The sequence below is a fragment of the Camellia sinensis genome, unplaced genomic scaffold, assembly GCF_055761805.1.
Source record: "Camellia sinensis isolate YWXY unplaced genomic scaffold, ASM5576180v1 Unanchor10, whole genome shotgun sequence".
In the NCBI taxonomy this organism is placed as follows: domain Eukaryota; kingdom Viridiplantae; phylum Streptophyta; class Magnoliopsida; order Ericales; family Theaceae; genus Camellia; species Camellia sinensis.
Genome location: NW_028128988.1, coordinates 3,777,101 through 3,790,817, shown reverse-complemented (window position 1 = coordinate 3,790,817; position 13,717 = coordinate 3,777,101). Strand labels below are relative to the sequence as shown.

Genomic DNA, 13,717 nt, shown 5'->3' with positions numbered 1-13,717 from the left:
AGGGATGAACCGTATTCATCATCAAATATCAAAACATCGGCGAAACAAGGGATGAACCGTATTCATCATCAAATATCATAAGTTAATATCATCGGCAAAACACATCAAGCTCGTCAAACAAGGGCTATACGATCCGTAATCGTTTAGTCAAGGGTACTGCGAAAGTTTAGAGTCCTCCAGCACAAGGGACTTTCCAAGAAAGGACCGTATCCTTTTATACTTGGTACTGCGAAAGTTTAGAGTCCTCCAGTACTAGGGACTTGTGTTACTTAGGCCCGTAGCCCGATTTAACATAACAAAACTTGTGTTACTTAGGCCCGTAGCCCGGTTTAACAAGGACCGTATCCTTTTATACTTAGTGCTGCGAAAGTTTAGAGTCCTCCAGCACGAGGGACTTTCCAAGAGAGGACCGTATCCTTTTCAAAGATGGCATCAAAACAAGGAGTATACTTGACACATCAAAACAAGAGCTATTCATTCATGCTTAACAAAACACTTTTGTCAAAACAAAGCAAGCAAGATTTATCAAAACAAGTATAACATAGCTTTATCAATAATACCACTCACCTAGTTCTTCAGGTGCAAACTCAAAGCAATATCAAGGACCTACAATCACATGGCAAGTCACATTCTCAAAGCAAGCTCTATATATACATGCAAATGATCTCGGCATTCTAGCTAGATCCAAGTCAAAGACAAGGCAAAGCAAGCTGGGAGCTTAGTCACAGTTCCCGTTCAAGAAAACACACTGGGTACCGCCCAGGGCTAAGCCGAGGTCCCACTAAACAAAGTCAGGAAAAACCTGGGTTTTCCTTTGAAGAATATGAAGAACATGATCAATGAAAGATGGATGCAAGCTCACAACTGGTTATAAAAATCTGAGTTTTCATGCCAAGAGTGCAAAATAGGGACCTGGGTATCCATTAAAGAAAGTCATGCAAGAACAAACACAAAAACAAGGTTTTCGTTCCAAACTCTTCGATCAAAATGAGACTTGGTTCAAGAACACATGAAAAACCATTTTCTCTTTCTAAAACCAACTTCAAAACGATGCATGACATGCAAAACAAATCCGATCATGCAATGCAGCTAGATATACAGCAAGAACAATCAAAGGGGATCAAGATTCTAACCTCAAAACTCGGATCTAACGGTTCAAGCCACAAAGATCAAGCTTGGAAGACAACTCTCACTCAAGAACTCTTCTTCCTCCTTTCTAGAGCTTCTCTCTCTAAAACAAAGATTTGAGACAAGAAATGATTTGTTTCAAGGTCTGTCGGCTGCCTTAACAAACAGCTCGGACACGTGGCATTACCGGGTTGGTTCAGCTCCAAAAAGGTGATTGATGGACAAGACAAGTCTCTGACAAAGCTTATGCAGCAAGCTCGGGTAAGACACATCGGCAACAAGATGACATCGGCTCAAAACAAGGATCCAACAACGGGATGGAGAAACATCGGCTAGGGAGGACGACACTTGACTAAGCTGTGCCACACCTTGGCCGGGGTGCGCCACATCTCGGCCTAGGCCATACCTGCCTGCGGACAAGGTTCAAGTGCGGAACATCTCGGCAAAGAATGCCCGAGGTGAAGATGGGGTTGAACAAGATCTCAAGATGGTTCTAAGTACAAAGGGTCAAAGGCGGACTAAGCTCAAGATGATCTCGGCTACGCACACGCACTAAGCAAGGAACAAAATCATGCAAGCAACTTAAGCAAATCGAGCCAAGATAAAACTTTTAAATTAATGTAAGCAGCAAGACCATGCAAGAATGTATGCAAGTATGGCAAGAGTAAGGTGAGGGTTGTTACAATACCCCTAGAGTGTATCATATGCCTAGTTTTGATTTTTGTGATGTTTGGTTATAATCGATTGTAATATTGGTTTTGACTTAGTTACTACCTATTAGGGTAGTGGTTAGGACTTTGTTATGATTTATTATGGTTGTTACTTTTTTTTATCTACAAAAGTTAGAGATTATTGTGTTTTGTTTATTTATTTTTTTTAATTGTGATTGTTATTTTGGTTACGATTAAAAAAGTCTTTAGTTATGATGCAAGTGGCGTTTGATTATGACTCATATTGATGTTGACTATAATTCGTTGTGGTGTTAATTATAATTCATTAAGGTATTTAGTTATGACCCATTTTGATTTCTTTAGCTTTGACTGAAAGTGGTTTGGTTAAGACACTTTGTAGTTCTATTGACATCATAAATTATTATAACTTGCATATGGTGCACAATAAAAAGAAAAAGAAAAAAAGAGTTGTGTTGTAGAAATTTTTGAATATTCATTCTCAATTATAATGTGTTACCACGATGGATAATGTCATAATGATATACAATCTTACTTTTTAGACCCAATGATGTTTGAGTGAGATGATTGGTTGATGATAGAGAATATATAAGAGAGAATGTTACTTTAGATATTTTAATTAAGTGCCACATCATTGAATTTAAAAAGTGAGTCTAATTTTTTAGGTTGGATAACAATGTTCAATTCATATTTATCCATCTAATGTTTACTCATAGTAACTTAATTTTCTCTCCATGTGGATAAAGAAGAGAAGGGTGTGATGAATCTGATTCCAACATCGTGGAAGATACTATGGAATGTGTGGGATGTTCGGATGCTGGTTCTACTTAGTCTCACTTTACAAATCATTCTTTTCGTTTTTGGCAAACGCAGAAAGAATATTTCGTCAAAATGGATTAATGTGATTGTTTGGTTGGCTTACATAATGGCCGATTGGGTGGCAACTGTTGCTCTTGGCAAGCTCTCTGATGCCCAAAATAATATTCCTAACCCCAATAATGCATTACAGGCATTATGGGCACCCTTCCTTTTATTGCATTTTGGTGGCCCAGATACTATAACGGCTTATTCTTTAGAAGATAATCAATTGTGGATAAGGCATTTTTTGGGCATGGGTGTTCAAGCTACTGTGGCAATTTATGTCATTGTTATGTCTTGGAGGCATTTTTGGTTTTCATTTATGTTAATTCCGGCATTCGTGGCTGGAATTATTAAGTATGGGGAGAGAACATGGGCCTCTTAAGTTAGCATGCCACGATGAATCAGGACACATTGTACCCTTTCATTATGATCAATTAGATCTATACGGAGGTAATCTTGCTCGCCCTATCAAACAAGAGGAGAGAGATGAAGAAGTTTTCGATATGGCCTGCTTGCTGATGGCGAAATTTAGAGATTATATAGAGAATTATGACATTGGTAGATATGCATTCATGGAATGGAATGGAATGCAAAAGGAAATAAAAAATTTCTGAATGCAATGGATCCGAATGATGGTTCACATATTGGGGATATATTGGAGGTTGAAATGGGGCTCATGTACGATTTGTTATACACAAAAGCATCCATAACATTTACCAAGAGAGGGTGCATTTTTCGCTTTATCAGCTTCATGTGTACGGTGTCTGTGTTGGTAGGACTCTTCCGGCTTATCGCCATGGAAGCGAAGTGGCAAGCGAAGTGGCACAAGCGGCATTACTCCATGGTTGATATTGTCATCACAGGGGTATTATTGGTCGGAGCTCTAGCTTTGGAGATTTATGCAGTAATTTTGTTATTATTCTCTGATTTGGCGATGATTTGGCTAATTAAGTGCAGCAGAGGCAAATGGGCAATCCGATTGTGGCAGAAATTTCCTTGGTTTTTCGAAAAGAAGAAGTGGTCTAAAAAGATGGGGCAAATCGATCTATTCGAAGAGGAAGACAAGCGTCCAAAATGGAGTAGAATACTTGGGAGGTTGGGGATTCAAGACTTGTTCAATAGGTACATGCATAGTATCCCTCGGACGCTATATCCTATGATTATACAATTTATTTATCGTGCCGCAGCTACAGACTTAGGTGGTGTTTGGGGACTTGGGTTTGGGATTTGTTTTTGATTTTTTCCGTTAAAAGACAAACTTTTTTGCAAAACGAAAAAAAAACACATCCAAACAAAATATCACATCCAACCCCATAATCATTTCACTTTTTTTCTCACAAACATTACATCCAATCACAAAAAAACCTAACTATTTTTCCGAACACTAAAAAATTTTTATCCAATAATATCCTACAACTAAAAAAACCTACATAAAAACCCACTTCCCAAACACCCACTTAATTGACCTTGGGGGGGGGGGGTTAAGCGGTTCATTGGCTCTACAGCTTTTCATGACCAAATTCTTATTATGCACACCGTAACAAATATGAGTTCAGATCTTCGGCCGCTCTTTCCAGCCGCGCTCCCAGCAGCGATACAAAACGACGTCGTTTTGTAGTGAAAAAACGACGTCGTTTTGTTTAGTTGTTTTTTTTTTTTTTTGTTCCGAAAAATTCGAATTTCCCGCCTGATCGTTTTTGACTTCATCTTCGTCCCTATCTCCTCTGTTTTGCCCTAACAAACGCAGCTGGATAGAGAGAGAGAGAGAGAAGAGAGGCACTGGAGAACGGAGAGAACGATGGTGGACGGAGGCGACGGTAATGGAGAGAGGTTGGCGGAGGGACGCGAGTCCGGCTGTGATGCGATGATGGCGGAGGGACGCGAGTCCGGCTGTGACGCGACGATGGCGGATGGACGCGAGTCCGGCTGTGACGAGGTAAATTTCAGTCTCTGTGTTATGTATATATGTATATTTCAGTCTGTATTTGTACATTTTGTATGGATAATCAATGTATACATTACAAATATGTCAGTCTCTATATTTCAATGATATTTCAGTCTATATTTGAACCTCTGTATTTGTATGTATTTTGTTTGGCTGTGACGAGGTATCCGAATATAATTTTTGTTTGCCCATCTCTATATAATTTTTGTTGTTTTAATATGTGAATAATAGATAATAAAATATTAATTTTTCTGCAACCCAGATAGAAAAATTAATAAAGCTGGGAAATAATTGATGGGTTACAACTCAAAACTGGTATTGAAATGCTCAGCAAAATCCATATCCAGATGTGCAAAAAAGCAACTTTTTGAAGGGGCATTAGTATTAGAAGATGAGAAGTGAACCTTGATAAGTGTTTAAAATGTCTGAACACGGGAGGTGCTGAATTTTCAGAAGATTGATTTTGTTTTTGTTTTTTTGAAACAGATATAAAAAGTTTAACAGAAAATAACTGATACCAGAGGGAGAGAGTTTGCCCATCTCTGTATTTGTTTGCCCATCTCTGTATTTGTATGTATTTTGTTTGCCCATCTCTGTATTTGTATGTATTACAAATATACCAGTGCTATATACAATTTAATTTTTCAGACTAATTTTTCAGACATTACAAATATTAATTTTTCAGACTAATTTCTCTATTTCAGTCGTATCAAATATAATTTTTCAGACATTACAAAGAGATTGAAAGAGATTGAAATAAGTATATATTATACCTGTGTATATATACAAATATACCAGTGTATAAAAGATACAAAATAAGTATAAAAGATATCACTGGTATATTTGTATCTTTTATTGAAATAAGTATATGTTATAAATGATATCTTTTATACTTACTTTGATTTGCAGACATTACAAATACAGTGTATATATTAATTTTTCACATTACCAGTGCTTTGATTTGCAGACATTACAAATATACAAATATACCAATGTATATATTAATTTTTCTCTATACATTTCTCTATATTAATTTGTATATATAATTAAGGATTTATATATAATTAAGGATTTTGTGAATTCAGAAATTAGTAATTATAAAGAAGAGTGATTAGTAACTATGATTGATTTTTCAATGTCATTTATAACTATGATAGTTATATATAAAAGACATCATTTATAACTATGATCTGGTCCATCATTTCAAAGAGATTTACAAAATTATAAAATAATTAATTTTTCTCTATACATTTCTCTATATTAATTTTTATATATAATTAAGGATTTATATATAATTAAGGATTTTGTGAATTCAGAAATTAGTAATTATAAAGAAGAGTGATTAGTAACTATGATTGATTTTTCAATATCATTTGTAACTATGATAGTTATATATAAAAGACATCATTTATAACTATGATCTGGTCCATCATTTCAGAGAGATTTACAAAATTATAAAATAAAACTACCTTAATAAACCACTCCCCATAACCTATAAATTGAATTGCAGGTAATCGAAGAAAATAATGTTGTTAATGAGTTGGCTAATTGTGGTTGGAAGCCAAAATTGGGCATGTCATTTGACTCTGAACAAGCTGCATATGATTTTTATAATACCTATGGCGGAAAGGTGGGCTTTAGTATTAAGAAGCTATATGCACACAAGAATAAACATACTAAGGAAATAACTTCACGGACTTTTGTATGTTACAAAGAGGGAACTCGGGGTATTGACAAGCGAGATCCACTAGTAAAATTTCCGAGACAAGAGGTGAGGTGCGGTTGTCGTGCTCGATTTAGTATCAAGTTAGATAGAAATTTAGGAAAATATGTTGCCATTGATTTTGTTGAACATCATAATCATGATCTTGTGCCTCAAGAGTGCATTCATATGTTGCCATCCCAAAGAAAAATATCTACCACCCAAGCAATTGAAGTAGAATTGGCTGCAGAATCTGGAATTCCTCTTAGGTCTGCTTATGAGCTATTTGGTAGGGAATCTGGTGGAAGAGCATCACTTGGCTTCACCAAATTGGACCAAAAAAATTACTTGAGATCGAAGAGACAAAAAGATTTGGAATATGGAGAAGCGGGTAGTGTGTTGCAATACTTTCGTAAGAAAAGTTTAGAAAATCCATCCTTTTATTATGCAGTCCAATTAGATTGTGAAGAGCAAATAAGTAACATATTTTGGGCGGATGCACAAATGATAATGGACTATGCTCAATTTGGTGATGTAGTGACCTTTGACACTACTTACAAATTAAATAATGAACATAGACCTTTTGGAACCTTTGTTGGATTTAATCATCATCGAGAAACTGTTGTATTCGGTGCAGCATTGATGTATGATGAGACTGCCGAATCATTCACATGGTTGTTTCAGATTTTTTTGGAGGCAATGTCAAACAAAGCTCCAAAAACTATTTTCACCGATCAAGATGCTGCGATGGCTAAGGCCATTCCCCTTGTCATGCCTAGTACAAACCATCGACTTTGTACATGGCATTTGATGCAAAATGCTGTGAAGCATGTGAGTTCCCTCTTTCAAGATGTTGGGGTAAAGGGTGTCTTTTCAAAATTTATGCATCAAATTGATGATGAAGAATAATTCAAAATACAATGGGACCAAATGCTTCATAGGTATGATGCACACAACAATCATTGGTTGGCGCAAACTTTTGGTGTGAAGGAGAAATGGGGATGGCCATATATTATGAATTCTTGGGCAGCTGGAATGAGTACTACTCAACTAAGTGAATCATTCAATGCATTTTTGAAGGATTATCTCAATTGTGATCATAACTTGATGGAATTTTTCAAGCATTTTGAGAGGGTGCTCTATGACAAAAGGTATAAAGAATTGGAAGCCGAGTATAATTTGTGTCAAAAATTGCCAAGGGTTGCCATTCCAACTGTGATGTTAAAGCAAATGGCAGATATTTACACCAAAATAATTTTTGAGGAATTCCAAAATGAGTACGTGCAGTCCATTGAAGCGTCCATTGTAGGCACTATTCATGATGGTGAGAGTACCATATTCACAATTCAAACGGATGTAGATGGAAAAAAAGATAAGAATCTGACAATGGATAGAGATGGTTTTTTGAGTTGTAGTTGCAAGAAATTTGAAGTGAAGGGCATACTGTGTCAACATTGTTTAAAGGTGCTTAGAGAGATAATCAATGCAAAGGACCTTCCTGCACAATACATACTCAAACGATGGACTAAAAAAGCAAGGGCTGAAACTGTGAAAGATAGGCGTGGGTATGATGTGAAGGCTGATGTCAAACTACATCAAAGCGACCGATATAGGTCATTGATGAATATGTTTAGAGCTATAGCAAGTAGAGCCGCCGAAAGTGAAGAAACTTATCATTTGTCACTTGCAAAAGGTGAAGAACTGAGTGTCATGGTTGAAGACAAATTAAGTGTGCACACTTTTGGTGAAGTGGAGATCACTGAATTCAGAAATTCCTCAGCTAACACATGCCCACAGAGTGATGAAGTAGATTGTCCAATCCAAGCCAAGGGACTGAAGAAAAGACAAGCAACTACTAAGGGAAGAAGGAGGATCAAGGGCGGGATGGAAAAATATATTGCGAAGAAGAAAAGAATGCAATCTAAGCAGGTAATTAATTGAAGTTATGTCTGATTGTTATGTGTTATCAATTTTGTGTTATGTGTGTTACGAAAATAATTTATTAAATAATTTGGTTGTTTGCAGGGTGATAGTTTTTGTACTCTTCAAGGTCAATATGAGCCTCTTGTTGCCATGGGTAATTTTTCTAGTAAGGTAATTTTTACTATTGTGTGCAACCTTGTATTAATTTGATGGATTCATTATTCTTGCAACTAGTAGCGTTATATTGATTATTTTTGGTCTTTTGTGATGCATGTAGGATGGTTCTTTTTCTACTTATCAAGGTCAATCTCAACCTTCTTCCGACATGGGTAATCATTCGATACAGGTAATATTTAATTTAGGATGTTTACCTTTGACATGCATAGACGTTAGGGAAATTGAACCTCATACGGAATTATGAACTTTGTCTTATTCTTTGCTTTATGTTGGTTTACTTTAGGGTGTTTACACTCCACAAAGTCAATCTCGACCTCCTTTTGCCATGGGTAGTAATTATGTTGAGGTAATATCACATATTGTTTGTTTTTGAACATGAAAATGCATTATGAATTTTTTTGAAAATGCATTGTCTTATTCTTTGCTTTATGTTGGTTTACTTTAGGGTTTTTACACTCCACAAGGTCAATCTCGACCCCCTTCTGGCATGGGTCGTAGTAATTACGTTCAGGTAATATTTCATATTGTATGTTTTTAAAAATTAAAATACATTATAATTTTTTTTGATGGACATTCTTCTTTTATTTGTGTTGGTTTACTTTAGGGTCATGGTCGCGAATCCCAATCTCAACTTTCTTTTGCCATGTGTCATACTAATTATGCCGAGGTAATATTTCATATTGTATGTTTTGTAAAATGAAAATACATTATTACTATTTTTCATTTCATACTTTAATTTTTTACGTTGGTTTACTTTAGGGTGATGGTCGTGCAACCTATATTTCTCAACCTCAATCCCAATCTCGACCTGAATCCCAATCTCAACCTTCATTTGCCATGGGTCGTACAAGTGTACATCATGTCATGTATCCTACATATGATGTGAGTTGTAATTGGTTACATACTTTACATTGAAAATGTAGTATAGATTCTAAAAAAAGTTTAATACATGTATCACTATTGCAGGGAAATAACACGCCTCAGTCAAGGCCGCCTGATTCAATGCCTTTACTGTATCCTACTCCGACATCGTTTCAGAAATTGCTTCGAGATAGTACTGCAGTCCAACTGTCACAAGCCTCACATAGTCCTGCTGACAGTCGTGTGGATGGACATCCCTGGAAGGCTTGCACTGAACGATGATGTTATTATATTTGTGGATTTGGGTGTATTTTTTTTTTTGTTTCGGTGGGATTTGGATATTTTTGATGGACAATTTTTTGTATGTATTTGTAATGTTTTGTGGGATTTGTATAATTTTTATGGATTTGTATTTGTAATGTTTTATGTATTCATAGTTTACTTTGTTTTTCCATTCAATTTTTTGTACTGTTCGGACTGTCCACTTAATTGTGGACAAAATGAACAAATAGGTGCAAGGATAGGCCTATGAGGCTGATCATTGGGATTGATGTGTTCATTAGTTGATATAACTAGATGTACTTCATTTATGCTCAAGAGACTAGAAATGGTTGATGCATATGTCACAGAGACTGCCCCAAATTTGCAGTTATTTTATTGATTGTAAGGTTTGCTTTGTTTTGGGCATAGTAGTTTCCTGTAAGAATGTAGTTTCTGTAAAAGAAGTTTGTTAAGAATTTTCTGATAAATTGTTTTGATTATGCGTCTAATTCAAAGACGAAATGTTATTAGCACTGATGATATGTGCAGGCTTCAGCTTCTTGTGCAGGGTGTCGATTTTGATATCTATTGCCTCTTCTCCCATGGTTTACGTGTAATGATGTTCTTGTACTCCTTGTGTCTTTAGCAATTATATTGCTAAGTATGCTCTAGAATTATATGGATCTGATTTAAAGTCTCAACCGAAATTATCATAATTGAAGAGAAACACCCAAATTATAACACTGGCCAAAATGTTATTGCATCACCACCACTAGTTCACAACTGTGGCTACAATTGAAACTCTCACAGAAAAATCATAAAAGAAAAGAAACTGAGAATACCCAAATATATAGTAGAAGTTCATCAATATTTATTGGACTATACATGGTCCTAAGAGTTTATTTTCCTGTAACGGACAGGTTGAACATAATCATAACTATACAAAGTGCACAACATAACCATACAAACTGATTACACAGATTACACAGCTCTGCTGGACAAAATGAACAAAATAACCAAGTGCCATTACATAACCATATAACCATACAAAATTAACAAGTCCAGTTAACCATACAAACATATAGTTTACCTAACCACATAACCATACAACCTGCCACTAGCTGTCATGGGTCGCAAAGATTACAAAACTATTACATTTTTATAACTAACACGATCCCAATTACAAGCAACATACACAACCCATAAATACGACTCGAATTTTGATTTATGTCTGTTTCCAACTTAAGCATCTTCGCCCTCATAAATTGCAGTTCTTCACTTTGAAATCGAAGTTGTTCATTCATAAGTCGAAGTTGTTGTTCGGTGACAGTTGACATATTTTCCATTTGCACTAGTCCTTCACGTCTACCTTGTGAATTTGTAGGCAAGCACCATCCCATAAAATCGCCGCAATTTTTACAACAATAAAATAATTTGTTTCTGTTTTGTTCCGTCTCCGAAATTTGAATAGTTGCTTTCTTATGACATTTAGGGCAATTTCTGTTGTTGAACGTCAACTGATCTGAGGTACCTCCGTTAACAGTTGAACTTGACATCTGCAAAATTATGCACACAATTCATAGTAAAGTTATATACACATTCAACTTGAATCATATCATTCCTACATACACCTGCTGGTTCAGATTTTGTATATGCTTTGTTATGTTATAGTGGCCAAGTGTTTTTGAAATTCATGATTTACATGACATGGGCTGTAATGGTGCCTTGTGCATTATAAGTTCAACTTATCCATGGTAAGCAGTGTCATGATAGAAAATTCTAAGATGAATGGTATTACATATATCCTGTTGATAAAAGCCTAATGTGACAGCAAACGAGAAAATCTTGCAGATTATGCATTGACAAGTTAAACAGAAAAAAAACAAGGATTACGTGGAATGTATATCCATTGCTCAAATTCTCCAATTTTTTCTTAACTAATTTGTTTAGGTATCTTTATTGTGGAGTTGGGTGCTGTGTTGGTTCCTATTTTGTTGTTTGTTCTAATACTATGGATTGTCCATTTTTCTGACAGTTGAAGGAGATGGCTGAAAGGGTGGCCGAAGGGCATATTGCCGGCAAAAAGTTAAATCCTATTGTTAGACGTGCTTTGGGTGATCCAATCCCAACCTCTAAGGAGGGCAACATGATGAGCATAATCTCTCCTAGAAGTGAGTCCAATATCAATTCATCTAATCCGTTCTTATTTAATGGAACAAAGACACTCAATGAGAAGTCAGAGTGGGTGGTGCAAGATGAACCGGGCGTGTACATAACTCTTTCCTCCTTGCCAGGGGGTCGCAATGAACTTAAACGAGTTCGCTTCAGGTATTGATATTTTACCTTTTTAAGAGTTGGAAATATAATATTATGGGATTCTTTAGCATGTTTGTAATGCATGTTAGAAATTAACTATGGTTATTGATCATTTCTATCTTTCTACAGTCGGAAATGTCTCAATGAGGAGCAAGCGGAGAAGTGGTGGGCTGAAAACGAGTTTAGAGTATGCAAGTGCCACAATATATTTGTATGTATACTTACATAATGAGAAATTTATCTTCTAACAACCTTTGCTAGGTAGGATCGATTGTTTACTGCCTGGTGGCCACTTTGCCACCTAGGTTGTCCATGGAGATAAGTCAATGCTCATAATCGCATTTGAGAAACAACAGAGCCATCTTAATGGAAAGACGATTACCAAAGTAGGAAACGCAGTTAAGCAGCGAGCAGGTTGACCCCTATGTCTAGTTGACCTTACCTTTTAGTATATTTACATAAACCATAGCAAGGGTGACCCGTCGGGTAGAGTGCAATATTGCTTGGTTCTCCACTTATCAATAATTGTATGGTTTGACTACTTGATTGTAATAATTCTCTCAAAGCATCTTCATCTATCTCATCAATATTGCAGTTTGAAAGATGGTTAGGTTCCAATTAGTAAAAAAAAAGAGAAGCAAAAAAAGCATCCCATAATAACAAAGAGTAACTTAAATAGCCTAGTGGGATATATGGAACTAATTTATGCAAAATCACCAATTTATGAATTTGTAATACTATTAAAAAGTGTATTAATTGACATTGTGCTGTGATCAGTTTTGCTTCTTGTGGTCTTTTCCCCTACCTACATACACTATCTGGGCAATATTTGCAATTGGATTATGAAGTTTATTTCTAGTGGTTCTAAGCTATCACCCATGCTTTTAAGTCATAATGCATCAATTATCTTCCATCAAAATCAATGAAACCAAACAAGACCAAGTTATAGGTGCACAATCAAATTAACCCTAAATAGAATCCAAACGTCCAGCAATGAAGAAGAACAAGCGGATTGAGAGAAATTGAAACAATTGAGGAATTTAGAGAGAGAAAGAGAGAGAACTAAAATGCAGTAGTTTAACAATTACAGATAGTAGTATATGATGATTGATAAGACAAGATGTATACATGTCCATTAAAAATTTAAACTGAGTGAGTGTTTATTTATATCTACACATCTTTGTGGATATATATATATATATACACAGAAAAATAGTGATCAGAAAGCAACATTAAATAGGTAAGCCTAACCCTAAAGATCATCAAACTATACCTTCCTGCAAATCTTCAAGCAAAAAAGAAAAACAACAACATACTAAAACAGAAACAGTCACGGCAGAAAACATTCCAGAGAACAACATTCAAAAAACAAGACCTAGTCAGAACTAAAACCCACAAAACAAAAGGAAAAACAAAACAAAACAAAAATGTTTTTCGGAAGCAATTCAAATTGAATAGATAATTCACCAAAAAATCAAAATCAGAGAGATTGAATGGTAAAACAATTGATCGAATTGGAGCACAAACACACACACACACACACACACACACACACACACACACACAGAGAATGAACTGACCTTAATCGGCGATTTTACGATCGACAGAGAGGGGGTTTGGTTTGTTCTTCTCTGGAATTTATGGAGTTCAGATCTTCGGCCGCTTCTCCTCTCCTTCGTGTCCTCTGTCTAGGGTTCAAAAATGGAAAGGGGAAAGGTTAATATGAAGAAAAGAAAGGAAAAAAAAAAAACATACAAAACGACGTCGTTTTGTATCGCTGCTGGGAGCGCGGCTGGAAAGAGCGGCCGAAGATCTGAACTCAACAAATATATGCTACCGTGATGATGACACTAG

The 13,717-nt window shown here is 35.9% G+C and overlaps 2 protein-coding genes across 2 annotated transcripts; both read left to right on the top strand.

Annotated features, from left to right (window-relative positions):
* Nucleotides 1-4,476: 4,476 nt before the first annotated feature.
* On the top strand, nucleotides 4,477-7,234 carry LOC114265710 (protein FAR1-RELATED SEQUENCE 5). The gene is made up of 2 exons (XM_082911311.1): nucleotides 4,477-4,614; nucleotides 6,134-7,234. Exons 1-2 carry the CDS (start codon nucleotides 4,477-4,479, stop codon nucleotides 7,232-7,234), a joined length of 1,239 nt encoding a protein of 412 aa, XP_082767437.1.
* Nucleotides 7,235-7,339: 105 nt separating this feature from the next.
* LOC145814477 (protein FAR1-RELATED SEQUENCE 5-like) lies at nucleotides 7,340-8,798 on the top strand. The gene is made up of 4 exons (XM_082911310.1): nucleotides 7,340-8,254; nucleotides 8,351-8,419; nucleotides 8,526-8,594; nucleotides 8,709-8,798. Exons 1-4 carry the CDS (start codon nucleotides 7,340-7,342, stop codon nucleotides 8,796-8,798), a joined length of 1,143 nt encoding a protein of 380 aa, XP_082767436.1.
* Nucleotides 8,799-13,717: the final 4,919 nt, after the last annotated feature.

Excerpts from the sequence above, each read along its gene's own strand:
- LOC145814477 (XM_082911310.1), top strand. The coding sequence starts at position 7,340 with ATGAATTCTTGGGCAGCTGGAATGAGTACTACTCAACTAAGTGAATCA. Across the intron at positions 8,420-8,525 it reads TGGGTAATTTTTCTAGTAAG|GATGGTTCTTTTTCTACTTA; the intron begins GTAATTTTTACT and ends TGATGCATGTAG. Across the intron at positions 8,595-8,708 it reads TGGGTAATCATTCGATACAG|GGTGTTTACACTCCACAAAG; the intron begins GTAATATTTAAT and ends GGTTTACTTTAG.
- LOC114265710 (XM_082911311.1), top strand. The coding sequence starts at position 4,477 with ATGGTGGACGGAGGCGACGGTAATGGAGAGAGGTTGGCGGAGGGACGC. Across the intron at positions 4,615-6,133 it reads GCGAGTCCGGCTGTGACGAG|GTAATCGAAGAAAATAATGT; the intron begins GTAAATTTCAGT and ends ATTGAATTGCAG.